The sequence below is a fragment of the Halichoeres trimaculatus genome, unplaced genomic scaffold (genome assembly GCF_033239565.1).
Source record: "Halichoeres trimaculatus isolate MK-OKI-2021-1 unplaced genomic scaffold, fHalTri1.1 fHalTri1_scaffold_23, whole genome shotgun sequence".
NCBI classification, from domain to species: Eukaryota; Metazoa; Chordata; class Actinopteri; order Labriformes; family Labridae; genus Halichoeres; species Halichoeres trimaculatus.
This window is the reverse complement of record NW_027437201.1, coordinates 24,079,903-24,100,000: the sequence shown is the minus strand read 5'-3', so window position 1 is coordinate 24,100,000 and position 20,098 is coordinate 24,079,903. Positions and strand designations below refer to the sequence as shown.

General features: G+C 40.8%; 5 protein-coding genes and 1 long non-coding RNA gene across 9 annotated transcripts in view; 4 read left to right on the top strand and 2 right to left on the bottom strand.

Moving 5' to 3' along the window:
* LOC141785077 (serine-rich coiled-coil domain-containing protein 2-like) overlaps positions 1-3,784 on the bottom strand; it is a 30,993-nt gene extending 27,209 nt beyond the window's left edge. For all 3 annotated transcript variants that reach the window (XM_074663197.1, XM_074663200.1, XM_074663199.1), the window contains exon 1: positions 3,326-3,784. The gene's annotated coding sequence lies outside the window, so the exon portion shown is untranslated. The remainder of the gene's footprint in view (positions 1-3,325) is intronic.
* Positions 1,560-6,944, top strand: LOC141785497 (D(5)-like dopamine receptor). Its single transcript, XM_074663837.1, has 2 exons — positions 1,560-1,591; positions 5,654-6,944. The coding sequence occupies exons 1-2, from the start codon at positions 1,560-1,562 to the stop codon at positions 6,942-6,944; spliced, it is 1,323 nt and encodes a 440-aa protein (XP_074519938.1).
* Positions 6,945-7,951: 1,007 nt separating this feature from the next.
* LOC141785259 (uncharacterized) lies at positions 7,952-9,288 on the bottom strand. Its single transcript, XM_074663450.1, has 4 exons — positions 9,165-9,288; positions 9,022-9,080; positions 8,088-8,948; positions 7,952-8,015 (listed from the first exon to the last, which is right to left on the bottom strand). The coding sequence occupies exons 1-4, from the start codon at positions 9,185-9,187 to the stop codon at positions 8,008-8,010; spliced, it is 951 nt and encodes a 316-aa protein (XP_074519551.1). The 5' UTR covers positions 9,188-9,288; the 3' UTR covers positions 7,952-8,007.
* A 1,279-nt stretch (positions 9,289-10,567) lies between these two features.
* Positions 10,568-11,589, top strand: LOC141784691 (uncharacterized). Of its 2 annotated transcripts, none has more exons than XM_074662524.1 (4): positions 10,568-10,664; positions 10,748-10,809; positions 10,876-11,466; positions 11,538-11,589. In XM_074662524.1, exons 1-4 carry the CDS (start codon positions 10,651-10,653, stop codon positions 11,543-11,545), a joined length of 675 nt encoding a protein of 224 aa, XP_074518625.1. In that variant the 5' UTR covers positions 10,568-10,650; the 3' UTR covers positions 11,546-11,589. The 2 variants fall into 2 exon arrangements, with proteins under 2 accessions (XP_074518625.1, XP_074518624.1); XM_074662523.1 differs by having other exon boundaries at positions 10,572-10,664; positions 10,745-10,809.
* A 3,687-nt stretch (positions 11,590-15,276) lies between these two features.
* On the top strand, positions 15,277-15,720 carry LOC141785242 (uncharacterized). The gene is made up of 3 exons (XR_012597510.1): positions 15,277-15,403; positions 15,488-15,549; positions 15,639-15,720. It is a non-coding gene; the product is annotated as an uncharacterized LOC141785242 (long non-coding RNA).
* A 2,770-nt stretch (positions 15,721-18,490) lies between these two features.
* stxbp4 (syntaxin binding protein 4) overlaps positions 18,491-20,098 on the top strand; it is a 48,314-nt gene continuing 46,706 nt past the window's right edge. The window contains exons 1-2 of the mRNA XM_074663042.1: positions 18,491-18,840; positions 19,352-19,409. Of these exons, the coding sequence (XP_074519143.1) occupies positions 19,393-19,409 (17 nt within the window). The 5' untranslated portion in view covers positions 18,491-18,840; positions 19,352-19,392. The remainder of the gene's footprint in view (positions 18,841-19,351; positions 19,410-20,098) is intronic.

Here is a 20,098-nt window from a genome sequence, read left to right as displayed (position 1 = left end):
AAATCAGTGACAGAGCAACAAACAGAGCAGAGGAACAGGTGAGTCCCTGCTCTGACTGCAGAGGTGCTACAGCACTTTCTGCACTAATTATTCATCAACCAAGGTGTTTATGATCTCAGAAACAATCTGGAGGAGTTAAATTTTGATCATCTGGACCCAAACTTTGCATCGTCTTTATCTCAAGTGGAAGGTTGTGTTAATAGAAGAGTTGCAGGAAAACATCAGTTGATTAGAAAGTGGTGTTTGTTGAGCTCTGCTTAGTTTGAAATCAAGATTGCATGGAGGCAGTTTCTCTGGATAAAGGTAGATTTATCTTGTAAGTTTACAGATAAGAACTCCTGCACACATGCACGCATCATATCGTCACGTTTTTATTGCAGTAACCCGGCGCTAAAGTCAAGGTCCAGAGCTGCATGAAGCTGGCTCCAGTCTCCATCCTGGGTATTAGGGCTGAACGATTTTGGAAAGTAATCTAATTGCGATTTATTTGGACCAATATTGCAATTGCGATTTAGCATGCAATTTGTTTACTGTTATTTTTATTTATTTTATTTTATGTATTTTTTTTTCTTTTTTTTTTATTTATTTATTTATTTTTGTATTATTTTTCTTTTCTTTTTTTTTTTTCTTTTTTTTTTTTTTTTTTTGGGGGGGGGGGGGGGGGGGGTATTTGCATTATTTGTTAAAAACAATTGATAAATCATTCTCTATCATTCTATAGTATAAAGGCCAGGCCTACATGTTATGATGACATGAAAAAGATTGAAGCATGAATTGATATGAATAATATATCTTCATTTAACTGTCACGATCACAGAAGAATATTAACTGATTGACTTAATTTCAGGCTTGTAGATGTGTAATATTTTTGCAAGAAAAAAACAGCATGGAGATTTTTGCTGGTTTTAAGGAAGAAGGAGCACAAGTTACCATGTCCCCTCAAGGTCTGTGTACATGAAACTTTTTTTTAATTGCAGACGCTGGGATTTGAAAATTGCACTCTGTTACATTGCGACGTCGGTTTAGATTCGATTAATTGTTCAGCCCTACTGGAAATGTATCCATTCCTATCAGCGTGGGCTCGCAGATAAAGAGCCGCACTGATTAAGAGCTATGATGGAAATCTGTGACATGTTCTGACTTCATTTGTCAAAGACCAGATTCATCGTCTCAGCCGGGCCTGAAGCAGCCCCGGGATGAACAATCACCCAGCTCAGACAGTGCAGCAGAGCGGAAACACCAGACACAGATGGAGGAACCAACTGGACCTCTGCCAGGCTATAATGGACTAAAACAAGATCAGTCCCAGTGTCAGCAGGATCCCTCAGGACCCAGCTCCTGTTCTGCAGCTGTCAGAGAACCAGGTTACAGGTAGAACCTGAGGAACTCAACACAAAACCTGCAGGAGACGCAATCTGCTCACTGCGGTCAGCGCTGAGAGGCCAAACTGGGATTACTGGAGAGAAACCAGAGGAATGTTAGAATGGGATTACTGGAGTTAAAGACGTAAGGAGCGTGTATACGCTGAAACAGTCATTAGCATTGTTAGCATTCCTCACATGGACTCTGGCTTCTCTGACACACTGAGGTCGTCTCTATCTGCAGACGCTTCAACTCCAGTGTTCTGACTGAACAATGAAATACTCCAAGGATAGATCAGCAGACACACAATAAACACAGCTTATGTAAGAATGTGATTAGTAGGGCCATTTCTAGACAGGAAATACACAAATACCCTAAATCAGGGGTGTTCAACCTGTGGCTCTGGGGCCTCATGTGGCTCTTTGACTCCTTGGCAGTGTCTCCTTGTAGCTTTAAAAAATGTAATTGATTTTTTTTTTTCTTTCAGAGGGTATTGATGATTAAAGACATTGACACTAAATAAACATATGCATAACATTTTGTTGAACTAAATATGGGTCACCTATCATTTTGAAGCTTTTATGTTCTTTTTGTAAACTTTGCACATTTTTTGCAAGTTTCGCAGTTTTTTTGTATTTCAATTATTTAAAATCTACAAAATTTAGTTAAAAAAAAGAAAAAAAAAGGATTTTGTCAAAATGTCAAAAAAAAAATTTTTTGTTCTTGCAAATTTTTGAAATATTAATTTGAAACCATTTTTTAAATGCAATTAATTTTTTTTTTTTACAATTTTTGAAAATTAAGCTTTTGAAATGGCACTATTTAAGTTTTTAAGAAATTTATGAAATGTTGGCAAGTTTTAAAAACTTTAACATTTTTGCAAAATTTTTTGCTCATTTTTCTTATTTTATTTTTATCTTTTTCGCACATTTCTGAAAAATGTTTGTCTTATTGAAATTTCATATATTTGAAAATGTATCAAATTTTTGACACTACATGTTTTACATTCTTTCCCATTGTTTTGCAAATTTATTAAAAATTCAAAACTAAGACACCACATTTACAATTTTATGAACACAAAAAAACTTTTTGTTTAGATAATTGTTCACTCGATTTTTAGTTTTGTTTTTTTTTTTTTTTTTTTGCTTCGTTTATAATTACACACTTTTTTGTCTATATTGAGAAGATAAAGTAGATTTTGTGGCTCCTGAATGACTGTAATCCAGGTGAGCTGAAGTAAAATGGCTCTTTTGAAAGTAAAGGTTGCAGACCCCTGCCCTAAATGTAAGATATGTTTTGCTTGTTTTTTTCAGCGGCTACTTTAATATGTCTGTTTTTTTCTGTTGTTTTATGAATTTGTGTGCCCCAAAACCACACAATAAATAAAGAAGTAGCCTACTCTGTGTTTTCTGTGTAACCCTTTAACAAAGTTCAATGAAACATGTCCATTTTAGCATGATCAATAATAATCTCACTCCTAAATAAGATAAAAACGTGTAAAATGTATGAATGAAACACATTTTTTCAGTGTTTATATTTTGATTGTACATTATTGTACAACATTATATTTGCTGTGAGTCATTTCTTGAAGAAAACATTAGCTTTAATGGTACAAATCGTCCCCTTTACAAGACATAACATGGGTTTATATGAGTATTATAAGGCTATTATTACCTTGAATATGAATATACAGATTTTAAAGACACATTAGCCTACAGTAAATAGCTTTTTGCGGGTGTTTGTGTGTGTATAACATAAGCTAGCTGCTGTTCCGAGAAGCACTAAGTGTTAACGTTCAGTGTGGAAACAGCCGTTAGCCAGCTGTTCAGGTGCTTCCGTTTCAGTTTCACCTGTAAGCTAATCACTGGTCATGTATGTGGCATTAAACATGTGTATTAATATGTGTTACGTAACATTGGTGTGTAATAGAGAGGACTCTGCTCGGTGTGAGGCTCAGACTCACCTGCCGGGTACACGGAGCATCAGCCGTCAAAATGCGGAAATGTCGGTGTGGAGGTGGATGAATGAAGGCTGCAGGCTGTCCCACGGGATGGTTTCCTGTTAAATCCAAATAAAGACGGTCTGAAATACTCAACCAGGCTTTAAAAAGTCCTGATAGAGGAGGGTAAATCCACCAGGAGCCGTGAGGAGGCGACACGGCAGTCCCGCTGCGGTGTTTTCGCTGCCGCTCTCCGGCCTGTGAGCGCCCCACACAGCCGAACTCCACCGAACTCTAGCGAACACTACCGAACACCACGGGGTCTCCCATTCACTGATTCACCCCGCAGGGGTAACGGCCAGCTGTTAATATGTCCATAAAGCGTCCTGGTGTCCGTGTATAGCTCCCGGAGCAGAGGACGAGCTGCTGTGACTGACTGCTGCTGCACGAGCTGCTGAATCATCCACACACACACACACACAAGCACACTGACAGGCACATACACGCACACACACGTGCGTGCACGGGAACAGCGCTTGCGCGACGCACAGCTGACACTGACGTCATCTTCCAACTGTAAACATAACCCTTTCGAGACCAGAGTATGTCCATAAAAACACATTTTTACCCCACCTACCATATTTATTTTATTATTATAAAAAGGATTAAAAACAGTGTTTAAATTAAAAATAAATATTTCATTAATATATATATATATATATATATATATATATATATATATACATATATATATATATATACATATATATATATATATATATATAAATATATATATATATATATATATATATATATATATATATATATATATATATATATATAAATAATAATAATTTGGTATTTTTAAAAAAAAGAATAGAAATGAACTGTATTTGTCATTGCAATAAGTACAACGAAATTGCAAAAAAAAAATAAATAGAACATTTAAAAAGTATATATCTAAATATAAAAAATATAGATAAAAATATATATAAAACAGATCAAAATCAAAATCAAAATACCAAAAAAAAAAAACTTTAAATGTATTCAAAATCTTGGATAAGGGTCCCAGTTATAAAAAGTATATATCTAAATATTAAAAAATATATAAATATAAATATATTTTAAAAAAGAATAAATAAAAGTAATCCAGATAAAAAAGTAACACGTGATTAAAATTTTAGGTTAAAAAAAAATAAAGATAAATTTAAAAAAAAAAAATTAATACCAAAAAAACTTTAAATTCACCCAAAATCTTGAATAAGGGTCCCAGTTACCCCAAAAGCTTTGAGGTATTGTAAATGAAAGCAAATTGTAATAATTTTGAAATCATTTACAGCCTGTTTTAACTTTCAGATTGAAATACTTTGTCCTGATGGAAGTTTAATGAATATGTGACTTTAGTAGTGTATATGTAAAGATAAGAATATGCATTTTCTTATTTACTGACTGACATTTTAAATTTGTGTCTTAAAGAATATTAAAGAAAAGTTAGATTTGAGCTGGATATGTGCTAGTCACAGGATACTCCGGTTAAAGCTGATGGGGTCTTGTTTCAGCTGCTTTGTAAAGTGAGGATCTGTCCACTAGAGGGCAGGATTCACTTTTGTTGCTCCCTGACATCACTGAGACAATAAAAGCCTGATGAACGTTCAGTCTTGTGTATTTCCAAATCTGAAAACATCAAGATAAAACTTCTCATTCAGAGATTTTATCATGCTCGTGGTGCTCTGCCTTTCTGCCTGCGATAGTATTTTGTTGTTATTTTGACTTTATTGTAACTCAAATGTATTTATTTTATTGACTAATCCTTTTTGAAAACAGAAGTGAACATTTTCTCCAACATCAGAAGGTTTGAGATTGTCATTTTTCAGGAGGACACTTGTTGAAATAAGACAACAGTGAGATCAGTCCGTGGAAACGCTCTTCATGTGAGTATGAATATGTTACAGGATGGAGAGGGTGAAGAGCTCTGAGGGTCGTAGTCTGCAGCTGCAGTCACTCTGTGCACTCAGCAGCGGACAAACCGGAGTCTCTGAGCGCGTCTCCAGCGGGGATAAGTTCCAGTTTGGTTCGTTTCTGAAGCTCTAGAAAGAGTTTGTGTTTCTGTCTTCATGCCCGGGGCAGGAGGGAAGAGGCTGAAGCTGCTGCGGCGTGCAGGTGGGAGTGGACAGGAGGGGGCAGCCTCATGAGGAGAAGCAAAAGCCTGAAGAGGGTGTTTGGATTTCTCTCCATGGAGTGTGTGTATAACGAGAGCAGAAGAGAAGACCAGCAAAACCAGTTCAACCACCAGAGTCAGCACCAGGTGGTCACAGCTGGGGCAGACAGTCCCAGGCCAGATGGCGGTCTCAGTCTCCGGGCACTGACCGGCTGCGTCCTGTGCGTCCTCATAGTCTCCACCCTCCTGGGGAACACGCTGGTGTGTGCAGCGGTCATCAAGTTTCGGCACCTCCGCTCCAAAGTCACCAACTCGTTTGTCATCTCTCTGGCGGTGTCGGACCTGTTCGTGGCCGTGCTGGTGATGCCCTGGAGGGCGGTGTCAGAGGTGGCCGGGTTCTGGCTCTTTGGCCGCTTCTGCGACACCTGGGTGGCCTTTGACATCATGTGCTCCACTGCCTCCATCCTCAACCTGTGCATCATCAGCATGGACCGCTACTGGGCCATCTCCAGCCCCTTCAAGTATGAGCGCAAGATGACGCGCAGGTTCGCCTTCCTGATGATCGCCGTGGCGTGGACCCTCTCCATCCTCATCTCCTTCATCCCCGTACAGCTCAACTGGCACCGCACGCACTCAGACACCTCCTCAGCCGGGAGCCAAGAGGACTGCATCGCCAGCCTGAACAAGACGTACGCCATCTCCTCGTCCCTCATCAGCTTCTACATCCCCGTGGTGATCATGGTGGGGACGTACACGCGTATTTTCCGCATCGCCCAGACTCAAATCAGACGCATCTCCTCGTTGGAGAGAGCCGCAGGGCCCCGTGGACAGAACCGCCACCACCGTGTGTCATCACAGGACGAAAGCTGCCTAAAGTCGTCTTTTAAGAGAGAAACCAAAGTGCTAAAGACTCTGTCCATCATCATGGGGGTGTTTGTGTTCTGCTGGCTGCCCTTCTTCGTCCTGAACTGCGTGGTGCCGTTCTGCAACCTGGACGAACTGGGAGAGCCGCCATGCGTCAGCGACACCACCTTCAGCATCTTCGTGTGGTTCGGCTGGGCCAACTCGTCCCTGAACCCGGTCATCTACGCCTTCAACGCTGACTTCAGGAAGGCCTTCTCCACCATCCTGGGCTGCAACAAGTACTGCTCCACCTCCACGGTGGAGGAGGTGGACTTCAGCAACGAGCTGGTGTCCTACCACCATGACACCACCATGCAGAAGGAGGCCTGCGCCATGCCGGGCCCCGGGCCGCAGAGACTCCTCCCTCCGGCCCTGCCGCCGCAGCACCCCGGAGGAGACCTGGAGCAGAACTTTGACAAAGTTTCGCTCATTTCAGAAGATTCCAGAAACCACAGCAACCTGCTGCTGCCCGCCATGCTGCGGTACGAGTGCGAGGCGGAGATCTCTCTGGACATGATGCCTTTCAACTCATCGGGACCCACAGACTGTTACCTCATCCCGGGTCAGATCCAGGACCCATGAAGCCCTGAGGCTCAGAGACCTTTGCACTCAATGTGATGCCTGGTTCAGTTCCTCCTTATACATCTCTGACTCTTGACCTTTGACCTCCTGCTGGTCCTGAAAGCTTTGTGTCATGTGACCCTTCAAAGTAAAGTGCAGGTTTTACTGTGGGGTCACTTTCTGTGCAGGGAAAAATCAAAAGTAGAGTAAAATGTAGAATGTGTTGTACTTAAATATTGTGCCAATGCTCAAAATGATGAATATTCAGGTTTCTCTGTGACTGTTAATGGACAGGAGGGGAGACCGGGGACAGTTGTAACACCTGCACTTTATCCAATCAGAAGCAAGTTAAGGCAGGTATGCACTACAAAATAATGGGGAAGTCATTAAATGTACATCATGCTGATTATGTTTAGATACTTTATTTTGATTGTTTGTGGTAATGTTTTAGTCGTTTGCCAAGCTAGCTCATTGCTAATGCACTCAGGTAAAGTTGTAACAAGCAATTTAGAAAATGAAATTGAGACTCCAGGAGTTCATTTAAGAAAAAAAAAAAAAAAGTGATTTGTGATTTAAGCTAGAGCACTGTTGAATTGTCCCTGAGTGCAGTAGTGATGAGCTAGCTTGGCTAACAGCTAAAACCATCTAAATGAAAAACAGTTAAATCCTAACTGGAGAAATTGCAAGTGTCACAACTGTCCCCAGTCTCCCCTATTCCATTGGATGTTGGAAAATAGTCTTTTCTTGCTGTTGAATAAAGCAGAGTTTGTAAACTGGTTTCAGATGTGCACTCACTGACACAGAGCTATCAGGCTTGTTCTGGTCACAGTTAGAGGCTGCTACGAGTCGACAGCTTTGATGTGCAGAAAGGGTAATTAAACTTCAGTGTTTAATTGACCCTTCAGATGATTGCAGAGAGACAATGAGGAACCGTATGAAGGTGAAATTGTTTTTCTGAATTTAGAAATCCAGTTTAAAATGAGGAAACACCCAGACATAATCACAGAGAAAAGGCAGCTGTCAGAAAGTTAAGGTTTCAATTTGTTTTATTCGTTTCGAGATCCATGAAGGTTTACATGTGGATTCACAGCCCTGTAGGAAATAAACCAGAGTTAGTCATGGTGGAAACAGTCTGAGAAATGTTGAAAAAGTTTGAAGTCTCACCGATCTGTTGAGTCTGTCCTTTGCCTCCCTTCACTGGTTCATCCTGAGGAGCCACTTTCTGCTTCACCTCGTAGTAAATCACTGCTGGTTCAGGCATAATCGGGGCGTAGTTCATGTGGGAGGAGACTTCTCTGGCCCGCTGGTAGCCGTTCCTGGTCTGGACGATGTAGGATGAAGCTGGCACAGAGAAGGTCTCCACCTCCTCTTCCTCCTGCTGCACACCTTTAACACCTTTGGAGTGTTTGGACCCCTCATTAGCCACTTCTCCAGCTCCCCAGACGGTGAAGTCAGGGAAAGAGCGAGATGGCATCCAGCCGTTTGGGTTGAAGGACTCAAAGCCGACCATGGGCAGTGGAGCATACTCGTTTCCAAACCCGGGGCCTTCGAATCTGAAGCTTGGAGCGCCGCCGCTGTAGACCAGGGTTCCTGCAGAGCTGGGGCCCTCAGCAGCACCATCATAAGCAGCACCATAGCCGCCATAACCTCCAGAGGCACCATGACCTCTGAAGCCACCATGAGCTGCAGGGGTGGTGTAAGAGGGGGCCGGGGCTGCTGCGTAGGTCGGGCTGTATGCTGCAGCCGGAGCAGAGTAGCTGGGACCAGCTCTGGAAGTGGAGCTCACGCCGTAGTTGCTCGGCTGATAACTCGCCCAGCTGGCAGTTGCAGAACCGGAGGGGCCCTGGTTTTCAGATTGAGAGCCGGCCTGTTGTTGGGCAGCTGCAGGCTGCTGGACTCCTGAGCGGGGAGAGAACATCTCATCCTCTGCAGACATCTCCATGGTGGGTTCAGGAGCAGGCTCCTCCACGCTCGTCTGAGCAGCAGTGTCATCAGTGGAAGCGTCAGTGTAGGAGTACTGGTAATCTGTGAGAGAGTCAAACAACGATCAGACAAACCAGAAACGCTGCAGGAAGACAGCACTCGGTCATAAACTCACCATCAATGGCAGGAAAACAAACTGCACTGCTGAACAACAGCAGACAGATCCAAGAAACCCTGAAAGACACAGGAACAGAGTCAGCTCCCTCAGAGGAAACCTGAACACACTGGATGTTGCTGAAGCGTAAACCAGGAGCTCACCTCTGAGAGAGACCAGGCAGCATGTTGAATCAGCAGGTTGATGTGGAGCAGCTTCTCCTCTGCAGTCTGCTGGAGGTCTGGAGGTTTGGAGGTTTGGAGACTGAAGCTGGGTGTGATGCCCTGAGAGCTGCTCCTCTGCTTTTATACTGCTGCTGCTGCACACGCTGCACTAATCACACTCATCACCAACACCTGGAGCACAATCAGAGCCTGAGGAGGGCTCACCTGCTACACCTGAGGGAGGGAGGGAACTCAGTCCTGATACCTTTCACTGCAGTTTGGTTTTCATCTCATCTAACACATGCACAGAGTCAACAGGAGGTGACAGAGTCTGCATGACCTGAGGAAAACTGCTGTGAATTCATGATGATTGGACTCGTTGCATCAGTTTCTCCCATAGATCTGTTTTTGCTTAATTTTTAGCTTTAATTTTGGTTGTTACTCCACATGGAATGATATTTTGTAAGGTTTTTTGTTTTTTTTGTTTATGTAAAAAATAAAAAAAAATCTTTAATCTGAAAGATCAACAATACAGGGCAAAAGTGCAACACTTTGAGGACATGAGTGTCAAAATGTCATTTTATGTCCAAATGAAAAACTATGCTATGAAACAGAACTGATTCATTCTTTTTAAAACTTTTTTTATTATTATTTTTGTTCAGATCGTTAATACAGTTCAGTCTTAATTAAATACATCATTTTTTTACTACTTTAACCCTTTACATTCTCATTTGATTGCATGATGTCATTATTTTTATTTAAAAAAAAAGATATTAAAGGAGTTATTTTTCAAACAGAAAATGTTGGAGGGTTTTTTATTGTATTGTATTTCAATTTATTTTATTTTTCCCAAATATCCATCTTGAACATACTTTAGAATTCAAACTGGATTTTTAAGCATTATTTGTTTATTTATTTATTTAACTTTTTATTTTTTAGTGTATTTACTTATCCATCTATTTGTTTCTCATTCTACACCGAAACACAACACACACATTTCTTAATGAGAAAAACAACATTAAAACGACTAATGGGCATTTAAATGGTTAAATAGTCTTTTAAAAAATATTTGGTGTTTTTTTGATGAGGAATGAAGTTGATTAAAAAGTCTGAGGCGAAAGTTACAAAAGAATTCAGTCATTCTGTTCTGTCTGGATCATAAAGCTGATCCAGAGTCTGCCTCTTGAACCAGATCTGTGTGCTCATGTCAGGGGTCAGTCTGGAGTCTCAGCGACCTCTGACCCCTGACGGGCCCAGAGATGGAGCTCCTCATTGGGGACGCTGGCTCCAGAGCGTGGCCTCAGCTCAGAGTGCCTGGCTGCTCCCTGACACCAGGTGAGGTTAATGAGTCTGATTAGCGCACTGAGCATGTGCAGCAGGGATATAAAGAGCACGCAGCTCCTCCTGCAGCCCTGAGCACTCTGTTGGGTTTAACCTGCTGGAGCTGAACAGCTGTGTTGGTTTGAGCTTCTTCTGTAGGTCCACGATGGTTTTCCTGAGGTGAGTCCTGCAGATTCAGAGTTGGCTGTAACTGTTTGTAGCTCTGAAAAGTTTTTACAGCTTTGTGGTTTATGTTTCAGCAGGTTTGCTCTGATTTGCTTTGTGGTCTTTGGCTCCACAGCAGCTTTCCCTGCGACTAAAGGAGGTGAGTCTCTGTCCTGTGATCCTCTGAATTGATTCTGCACAGATTAAATTATGTCTTTGCTTTCAGGAGCAGGCACTACCAGCAGCCATGGGGTAGACCTCACTCTGTACCATTCCCCTGGTGGATCTGCTGGTGGATCTGGAGGTTACAGTGGATCTGGAGGTTACGGTGGCTCTGCAGGTTATGGCGGCTATGGCGCTTCTTATGATGGTGCTGCTGAAGGCTCTGCAGGAACCCTGGTCTACAGCGGCGGCGCTCCAAGCTTCAGATTCGAAGGCCCCGGGTTTGGAAACGAGTATGCTCCACTGCCCATGGTCGGCTTCGAGTCCTTCAACCCAAACGGCTGGATGCCATCTCGCTCTTTCCCTGACTTCACCGTCTGGGGAGCTGGAGAAGTGGCTAATGAGGGGTCTAAACACTCCAAAGGTGTTAAAGGTGTGCAGCAGGAGGAAGAGGAGGTGGAGACCTTCTCTGTGCCAGCTTCATCCTACATCGTCCAGACCAGGAACGGCTACCAGCGGGCCAGAGAGGTCTCCTCCCACATGAACTACGCCCCGGAGCTTCCTGAGCCAGCAGTGATTTACTACGAGGTGAAGCAGAAAGTTGCTCCTCAGGATGAACCAGTGAAGGGAGGCAAAGGACAGACTCAACAGATCGGTGAGACTTCAAACTATTCATCAGTTCTCAGACTATTTCCACCATGACTAACTCTGGTTTCTTTCTTGCAGGGCTGTGAATCCACGTTAACCTTCATGGATCTTTGAAAAGAATAAAAAAAAAATCAAAACCTTGACTTTGACTGCTGCTTTTTCTCTGCAAATATGTTTAGGTGTTTCCCTCTCTGGTAAACTGGATTTGCATACCGTCAGTTCTCATCCTGTCCCTGCAGAGGTCTGCAATCTGAAGGGTCCGTTAAACACTGAAGCTTATGTTACCCTTTCTGCACATCAAAGCCATATGACTCTCCGAACATGGGTAGAAAATGTCGGATCGATAGTTTATTTTACCAGAGTCGTAGAAATTCGTACTTGTGTCAAGCCCACCTGAGTTTCATGGGCCCACAGACACACGCGTGCCTGAGTAAGGCTGCGTGTGCGCCCCTCAGTGGCTAAGTTTATGTGCCTGTATGCTGAGTTTTTTCTTTATCTCAAACTACGCCCCCTGTTGGAATGCTCTGGAGTTGAACTTTTTTTTCCTCTCTCTTCTCCCAATGTTATTTCATATCTGTTACCAAGGGGCGCTAGGCATGCTAGCAGCTCTGAGGTTCTCCTGTCTTTTCCCTTGTCACTGTTTATGTCTTGGAAGGGATGACACTGAAATGAAATTTTCCCCTCTGATCAAAAAAAGATTCTGATTTTATTTTTCTGTATAAATAACTATTTATATCCACTGTACATGTTTTACTTTTTTTGTTTAATCTGAGACAGTGTTATTATTCCAGGTAGGATGCAAAGAAAAAGAGAAAGGATTGGATAAATTGACACTACTTCCTCTTTTTCACTCACATAAACTGAGAACCTTGAGAAATTGTCTTTTTGTTTTCATTTTTTTCTGATTTTCATATTTTTGTATTACTCACTGTTTAAGGCAGGGGTCTGCAACCTTTACTTTCAAAAGAGCCATTTTACCTCAGCTTACCTGGATTACAGTCATTCAGGAGCCACAAAATCTACTTTATCTTCACAATATAGACAAAAAAAAGGGTGTAATTATAAATGAAGCAAAAAAAAAAAAAGAGTGAATAATTATCTAAACAAAAAGGTTTTTGTGTTCATAAAAATGCAAATGTGGTGTCTTAGTTTTGAATTTTTAATACATTTGCAAAACCACAAGAATTAATGTAAAACATGTAGTGTCAAAAATTTATTACATTTTCAAATTTATGAAATTTCAATAATACTTACATTTTTCAGAAATGTGCAAAAAAGGTAAAAGAAAATAAAAATGAGCAAAAAATTTTGCAAAATTTTTGAAGTTTTAAAAACTTGCCAGCATTTCATAAATTACTTAAAAATGTAAACAGTGCCATTTCAAAAGCTTAATTTTCAAAAATTGTAAAAAAAAAAAAAAAAAAAAAAAAAGAAAAAAAAAATTACAATTGCATTTCTTAAAAAATGGTTTCAAATTAATATTTTAAAAATTTGCAAAAAGTTAGAAAAAAAAATAAATTTGCAAAATCTTTGACAAAATCTATTTTATTTTCTTTTACTAAATTTTGAAAATTTCAAATAATTAAAAAAAACTTCAAAACTTGCAAAAAAATGTGCAAAAGTTACAAAAAGAACATAAAAGCTTCATTGTGATAGGTGATGCATATTTAAATCAACAAAATGTTATGCATATGTTTATTTAGTGTTAATGTCTTTATCCATCAATAACCTCTGAAAGAAAAAAAAAATTACATTATATTTTTTATAGCTACAAGGAGCCACTTTTGCCCAAGAGTCAAAGAGCCACATGAGGCTCCAGAGCCACAGGTTGAAGACCCCTCGTCTACATGATCAAAATAAAGATTTATTCATTCATTTATTGTCATGTAAACGGGGCCTCAGAATTTTTCTAAAAAGCTAATCCTCAGAAAAAGAAAGATCTCATCTCACTCTGCCCACACACACCGTCCACAGGGGGATTATTTGAACTTATTGTTTTTGAAGACAGTGAGGTTTTGCGTAAACAGAGCAGCTGACCTGACTGACAGGTGATCGGGTAAAGAAGAGAAACTGTGTTTGTTTGTCCGTCTGTCTCCTCTGAGCAGAGACGGATGCTGAGCTGAAGAGACTTCAGAGAGACTCCAACACAATCCCACCTTTCTCCTCCTGCAGATGAAAGTGGTGTGTGTGTGTGTGTGTGTGTGTGTGTGTGTGTGTGTGTGTGTGTGTGTGTGTGTGTGTGTGTGTGTGTGTGTGTGTGTGTGTGTGTGTGTGTGATTGAGTGTGTGTCCCTGTCTGATTCGCTCTCTGACCTTTGAGCTCATGAACAAAAGCTTCAAATGGAGCAGACGAACGTTCAGCTGGAGACACTCAGAGCCGCTCTCCACTCGGAGAAAACACACCGAGCTGTGACATGATGCTGATTTTCAGTGTGTGTGTGTTTTATTTCAAGTGATTATCACTGCCAGAGAAACTCAAGTGACTGTTCAGATCTGCAGGATGAGGATAAGACACGGTTAATCACTCTGGGGGTTTAAAGTTCAGGGTCTGGGATCATACGTTGACTGAAAACACTCCTGATGGTTAGAAAACAGATGAAACCAGCACCGAAGACTTCCTTTTGTACAGCTCAGGCCTCTTCCACACGAAGCTAATTGTTTACAAAAACAAATATCCTCTGCTCATTTGTTTTAAAAAATACCTTCATCCACATGCATAGGGAAAATTCTCAAATAAGAGTGGTTTGAAGCATGACAGACCAGTATTTGGCTGTTTTTCTGACATGGACATGGTCTAAGACATTAGGAGAGTTCCCCCCCTCAGGTGGAGCAGGTGAGCCCTCCTCAGGCTCTGATTGTGCTCCAGTCAAAAATGACACATGAAACAAAAATATGAAAATATGAAAATATGAAAATAAATAAATAAATAAATAAATAAACGATGAATAAATAGATAAATAAATAAGCAAATAAATAAATAAATAAATAAATAGACAGATAAATAGATAAATGAATAAATAACAATGCTTCAAATTCAGTTTTGATACTAATCTTATGTATGTTAAAGCATGATATTTGGAAAAAATAAAATGAAATAATATAAAAAAAAATAATATAAAATAAATATAAAAAACTCCTCAACATTTAATATATGAAAAATAACTCTTTTGATATCTTATTGTTTTCATAAAAAAAGGACATCATGCAATCAAATGAGAATTTAAAGAGTTAAATTCTAAAAAAACGTATTTGAAGTATTAAATTAAGACTGAAGTGTATTGAATGATCTGAGCAAAAATAATTTTTAAAAAGTTTTAAAAGTATTAATCTGTTCTGTTTTATAGCATCGTTTTTCATTTGGTCATAAAACAACATTTTGTCCACTCATGTCCTTAAAGAGTTGCACTTTTGCCCTGTATTGTTGATCTTTCAGATTTAAGATTTTTGTAAATATATATATATATATATTATATTTTACAAAAAAACCTTACAAAATATCATTCCATGTAGAGTAACAACCAAAATTAAAGCTAAAAATTAAGCAAAAACAGATCAATGGGAAAAACGGATGCAACGAGTCCAATCATCATGAATTAACAGCAGTTTTCCTCAGGTCATGCAGACTCTGTCACCTCCTGTTGACTCTGTGCATGTGTTAGATGAGATGAAAACCAAACAGCACTGAAAGGTATCAGGACTGAGTTCCCTCCCTCCCTCAGGTGTAGCAGGTGAGCCCTCCTCAGGCTCTGATTGTGCTCCAGGTGTTGGTGATGAGTGTGATTAGTGCAGCGTGTGCAGCAGCAGCAGTATAAAAGCAGAGGAGCAGCTCTCAGGGCATCACACCCAGCTTCAGTCTCCAAACCTCCAGACCTCCAGCAGACTGCAGAGGAGAAGCTGCTCCACATCAACCTGCTGATTCAACATGCTGCCTGGTCTCTCTCAGAGGTGAGCTCCTGGTTTACGCTTCAGCAACATCCAGTGTGTTCAGGTTTCCTCTGAGGGAGCTGACTCTGTTCCTGTGTCTTTCAGGGTTTCTTGGATCTGTCTGCTGTTGTTCAGCAGTGGGGCCTGTTTTCCTACAGCTACAGATGGTGAGTCTGGATGTAAAGTCTCTGCCCTGTAACTTTAAATCCAGGAGAAATGTCAAACTGAAACATGTCTATGTTAATCTCCTCTCCAGACTACCAGTACCCCTACGTGGAGGTCTCCAGTGACGAACTCTCTCCTCGCTCCGGTGCCCAAGATGGCACCCGACCTCCCCTGACGTCCCTGCAGAGTCAACCGTCTGCCCCTGCCCAGCAGGTTGATGCTCAAGCTGGAAACCAGGCTCCTGCTGGAGCAACCTCACCCAGCTATCAACCCAACAGTTTTGTTGTGAGTGCTGCTCCCAGACCGGCCAGAGCTCCTCAGGCCACTTACAGCGCCCCTGCTGTTTCCTACAGTGGTCCGACTCATGGTGGCTACGGAGGTGGCTACGGAGGTGGCTACGGAGGTGGCTATGGAGGTGGTTACGGAGGTTATGGCGGCTATGGCGCTGCTTATGATGGTGCTGCTGAGGGCCCCAGCTCTGCAGGAACCCTGGTCTACAGCGGCGGCGCTCCAAGCTTCAGATTCGAAGGCCCCGGGTTTGGAAACGAGTATGCCCCACTGCCCAGGGTCGGCTTCGAGTCCTTCAACCCAAACGGCTGGATGCCATCTCGCTCTTTCCCTGACTTCACCGTCTGGGGAGCTGGAGAAGTGGCTAATGAGGGGTCTAAACACTCCAAAGGTGTTAAAGGTGTGCAGCAGGAGGAAGAGGAGGTGGAGACCTTCTCTGTTCCAGCTTCATCCTACATCGTCCAGACCAGGAACGGCTACCAGCGGGCCAGAGAAGTCTCCTCCCACATGAACTACGCCCCGATTATGCCTGAACCAGCAGTGATTTACTACGAGGTGAAGCAGAAAGTGGCTCCTCAGGATGAACCAGTGAAGGGAGGCAAAGGACAGACTCAACAGATCGGTGAGACTTCAAACTTTTTCAACATTTCTCAGACTGTTTCCACCATGACTAACTCTGGTTTCTTTCTTGCAGGGATGTGAATCCACATGTAAACATTCATGGACCTTTGAAAAGAATAAAACAGTTTAAAAAATTTATCCTTGGTGACTGTTTAATACTGTGCAGCTGGTGCAAAGTATCTGAGCTTTCCTGTTACAGCAGAGGTAGAGCTTCACCATCTCTGGCAGGTTTCTGGTTCACTGTTGATGAGCAGCTCCTCCACATATAATCTAAGCTACTGATTGCTCAAGTGGTCATCTTTTTCTGCTGGACTGAGAAGTGCCACTTGTGGCCTGATGCTAGCGCTATCAGATATATGACCAATCAACATGAGCACAGGCTGGGTTACACAGCTGCAATTGTCCTTTAGTTTGTCTCAAACCTTAGATACGATCGCTTGTCAGGCTGTTTCCAAATGAAGACCTATGGCAAAAAAACTCCTGCAGAAATTCCTTTTAAAGGGAAAAATATCCTGGATTTTATAGTGTAGCTGTTTTGTTTTTTTGCACATGTGCTTGATTTTATCTTAAAGAAAATTGATGCTAATCTACCAACTCCACACTTGCACATTTTTTTTTAATGCTCAAAGTCTTTGATTTAGATTTAAACATTTTTCTAATCTTCTGCTTAGACCTTTACATACGATTCAGTGGTGACTGTGTCCACTTCAATCAGCGGCTCACCAATCTCAAAGTGTCTGTTCTCACCTCACTTATAGGTGATGAGTTGTTTTCCATATCTCTTATTCTGTGAATTTCACCATCATAGTATCTTCAATGAACTATAAGACATTTTAATAAATTAAAAATCTGGAGATGTTAGATTTTGTGGTGTTCAGAGAAATGTCCTACAGTACACTTTAAAAAAGGTTCAGCCTGCAGAAAGCGCCAAATAGAAAAAATATGCATATAATAAGCTTTTTAATTTCAGACAGTAACAGAAGTTGCTTCAATAAGAAATGAAAGATGTATTTGTTCACATATGGCTTACCTGAAAGATGATAATAAAAACTACTTCTCACTAATGCTTTTTTTTTTTTTTTTTTGCTGTACTCCCAAAAGGTTAGAAAAGTTCTGTGGTTTGTCTCTTTTTGGCTTCTTTTACAAACTTGTATACGTGTATTGGTTATTTTCTGCAATCAACTGGTGGATGATAGAGCTACTGTATGAGTGGACTGTGTGAATGTTGTGTTGTGTACATAGGCATGCTGAAAAAGATATTATTTTTGTTGAAAGTGTAACATGTGGACCCCAGGAAGAATAGCTACTGCATATTTGCTGTTACTAATGGTGGATCCTAAATAAATCAAATCAAATATTTAACCCACAGTTATCCCACTGAGACCATTTATCTGGAATCAGCTAATTTAAAGAAACAATAAAGCGTATCTTAGTAAAATACTTTAAGTTCATTAATTCCCGTAAAAAAATAAAATAAAAAACCTCCAATGTTCCCTTACACACTTGAAAATAGCTTCATGACACAGTCAATGATACAGATGGGGGAAAAAAATATCTCCATGACAGGCTCCGCCCCGACGATGACGTAATTGACTCTCCCTTAACCAATAAGATCACAGGCTGTTCTATGCGCGCGAATGTCACGAGCGGAGTCTAGAAGATGAGGAAGATTGTTAAAGATGGAGCCGCCCGAAGAATTCTTTAAGTTTGCCGCCTTTTTCTTGTGTGTCCACGAAAAGTGTACATAAGATGAAGCGTTGGTGATAAATAACAACGACATGCTGAGTAACTGCCATTTTGGAGTGTACAGACCCTTTTCTTTCTGACCGAACGTTATTCGATCAGGAATCACCGTGATGTCCCATCTCACAGCCGATTTTTAACGGCTGGACAGAAGAAGTCTCAAATGGTGACACGGTTTAACTGGGCCAATGAGTTTAATGTCATTCATGGTCCATAACTGCGCAATAACTTGAGCCCCATGGTGTTTTCTGGAAGTTATAAATGCTAGCTAGATTTTTGCTGAGTTAAAGCATAAAAAACAGCTGTTTTATTTTAACATACACAACAGCAGGGGAGACGATGTGTTTCATTTCACAGCCTGCACAAACCAGGGGTGGGTGGTGCTACAATATCGAATACATAGAAGGAAAATGGCTTTTAACCGCCCTCAAAGTTTTTATTCTTATGTTTTAGAACAGAAAAAAAAAATTAACCATTTCTGGTAAATCACTGCTTGATTAAAAGTAAAGGACAGTGTAGTTAACGGCTACGGGGCACGGGTATGAAGAAACCAAGCGCCTCTGTCAACCTCCGTGTGGAAAAGACCCAACGATTCACGGGTGGAAACTACCGTGAGCTGCTCCAGAGTCCGGTCAGTGATGGTAAGTGAACATATGTTTTTTAAAATAAAGTTTCATTTTCTTACAGTTTAACTCATGTGGTTATGTCGGTGTCTTGTTTTAAGTATCATCGGTTGAACTTTATTTACAAGCTAAAATGCTAGTGAAGCTAACGTGTGCTGGTGCTGCCGTAGTAAGCTAGCTTTAACATGATCAAAACCTACAGGCGAGTAAAGGAAAGCTTTAAAGTCATCAAGGTTAAGTCACGGTTTCTGACTGGTTTGTTTTCAGTCTTCACTGTTTTTAATGTACTTAGCAAGGGAAAACTGCATTACATAAAAAAATGTGTTGAGCAAAATTAGTAAAACAAGAATGTTTATTGTAACACATCATGAAAGAAAAATGCTAGTTTCATTGTGTGATTTCTTTTACATATAATCCATGTGATCTGCATGTGCGGTGTAAAGATCTTGACACAAAGACATTTTTATAGAAAAAATACCAAAAACATAAATAACTTTTTTTTTTTTTTTATGATGATCCTGATCCACAGGCTGAACCCATCCTTTCACGATTGTGATTTCCTTGAACAGCATGACCAACAACAACCTGTAAGTACTTCTAATTCATACATAGTGATGTATAATGAATCGTTTGGATGCTAAAAAGTAGATAGTTTTCCATCTTCTGCATCAAGTACACATGACCATAGTAGAATCATGCTAACCAGGAAAGGATCAGGAATGGACTTGACAAAACAGACAGGACAGTAGCATCAGGTTAAATGCAGATGCAGGTGTGTGAAAGGCAAACTAATGCTGAAAAACAGAGAGGACTTGTTCCTGTGAGGAGGTAAACTTAGTAACAACAGAAGCTAATCATCAAACAAAATCAAAATAACCACTAATTGAACAAAATACAACCCAACAGCTGCTGAGTGGTGAAAAAGCTGTGATAACAAACTACACACATTGCAGAGTCCTCAGGGTAGTCTGAGGTGTTTGTGATTAATGTAATGCAAAACTGAGATTAAATTAAAAAAAAGTCCAAATTCACAATATTTAAGAAAAAAGTACAGCAGAAATCTGATAATCTGATAATTGTGCTGCAAATAGTGCAAAACAAAAAGGTTTTCTAATGCCAGGGTAAAGAGCTGAAACAACTCTAGGTAGGGCATTTACTAAGATGAGTGCTTAGGTTGGAGTATCTCTAAATCTGCTACGAGGAATAGGGCTCAGCCCCTTGAGCAGAAAACTGTAATTTATTGAGTTTTTTAAAATCATGATAAGCTAAATCTAAT

What these genes read in the sequence shown, in the direction of transcription:
- LOC141785497 (XM_074663837.1), top strand. Translation starts at nt 1,560, where the DNA reads ATGGACTCTGGCTTCTCTGACACACTGAGGTC. An exon ending in TTCTCTGACACACTGAGGTC is followed by an intron (nt 1,592 to 5,653) that starts GTCTCTATCTGC and finishes TGGCGGTCTCAG; the next exon opens with TCTCCGGGCACTGACCGGCT.
- LOC141785259 (XM_074663450.1), bottom strand. Translation starts at nt 9,187, where the DNA reads ATGCTGCCTGGTCTCTCTCAGAG. An exon ending in CTGCCTGGTCTCTCTCAGAG is followed by an intron (nt 9,081 to 9,164) that starts GTGAGCTCCTGG and finishes TGTGTCTTTCAG; the next exon opens with GGTTTCTTGGATCTGTCTGC. An exon ending in TTGTTTTCCTGCCATTGATG is followed by an intron (nt 8,949 to 9,021) that starts GTGAGTTTATGA and finishes ACTCTCTCACAG; the next exon opens with ATTACCAGTACTCCTACACT.
- LOC141784691 (XM_074662523.1), top strand. An exon ending in TTTCCCTGCGACTAAAGGAG is followed by an intron (nt 10,810 to 10,875) that starts GTGAGTCTCTGT and finishes CTTTGCTTTCAG; the next exon opens with GAGCAGGCACTACCAGCAGC.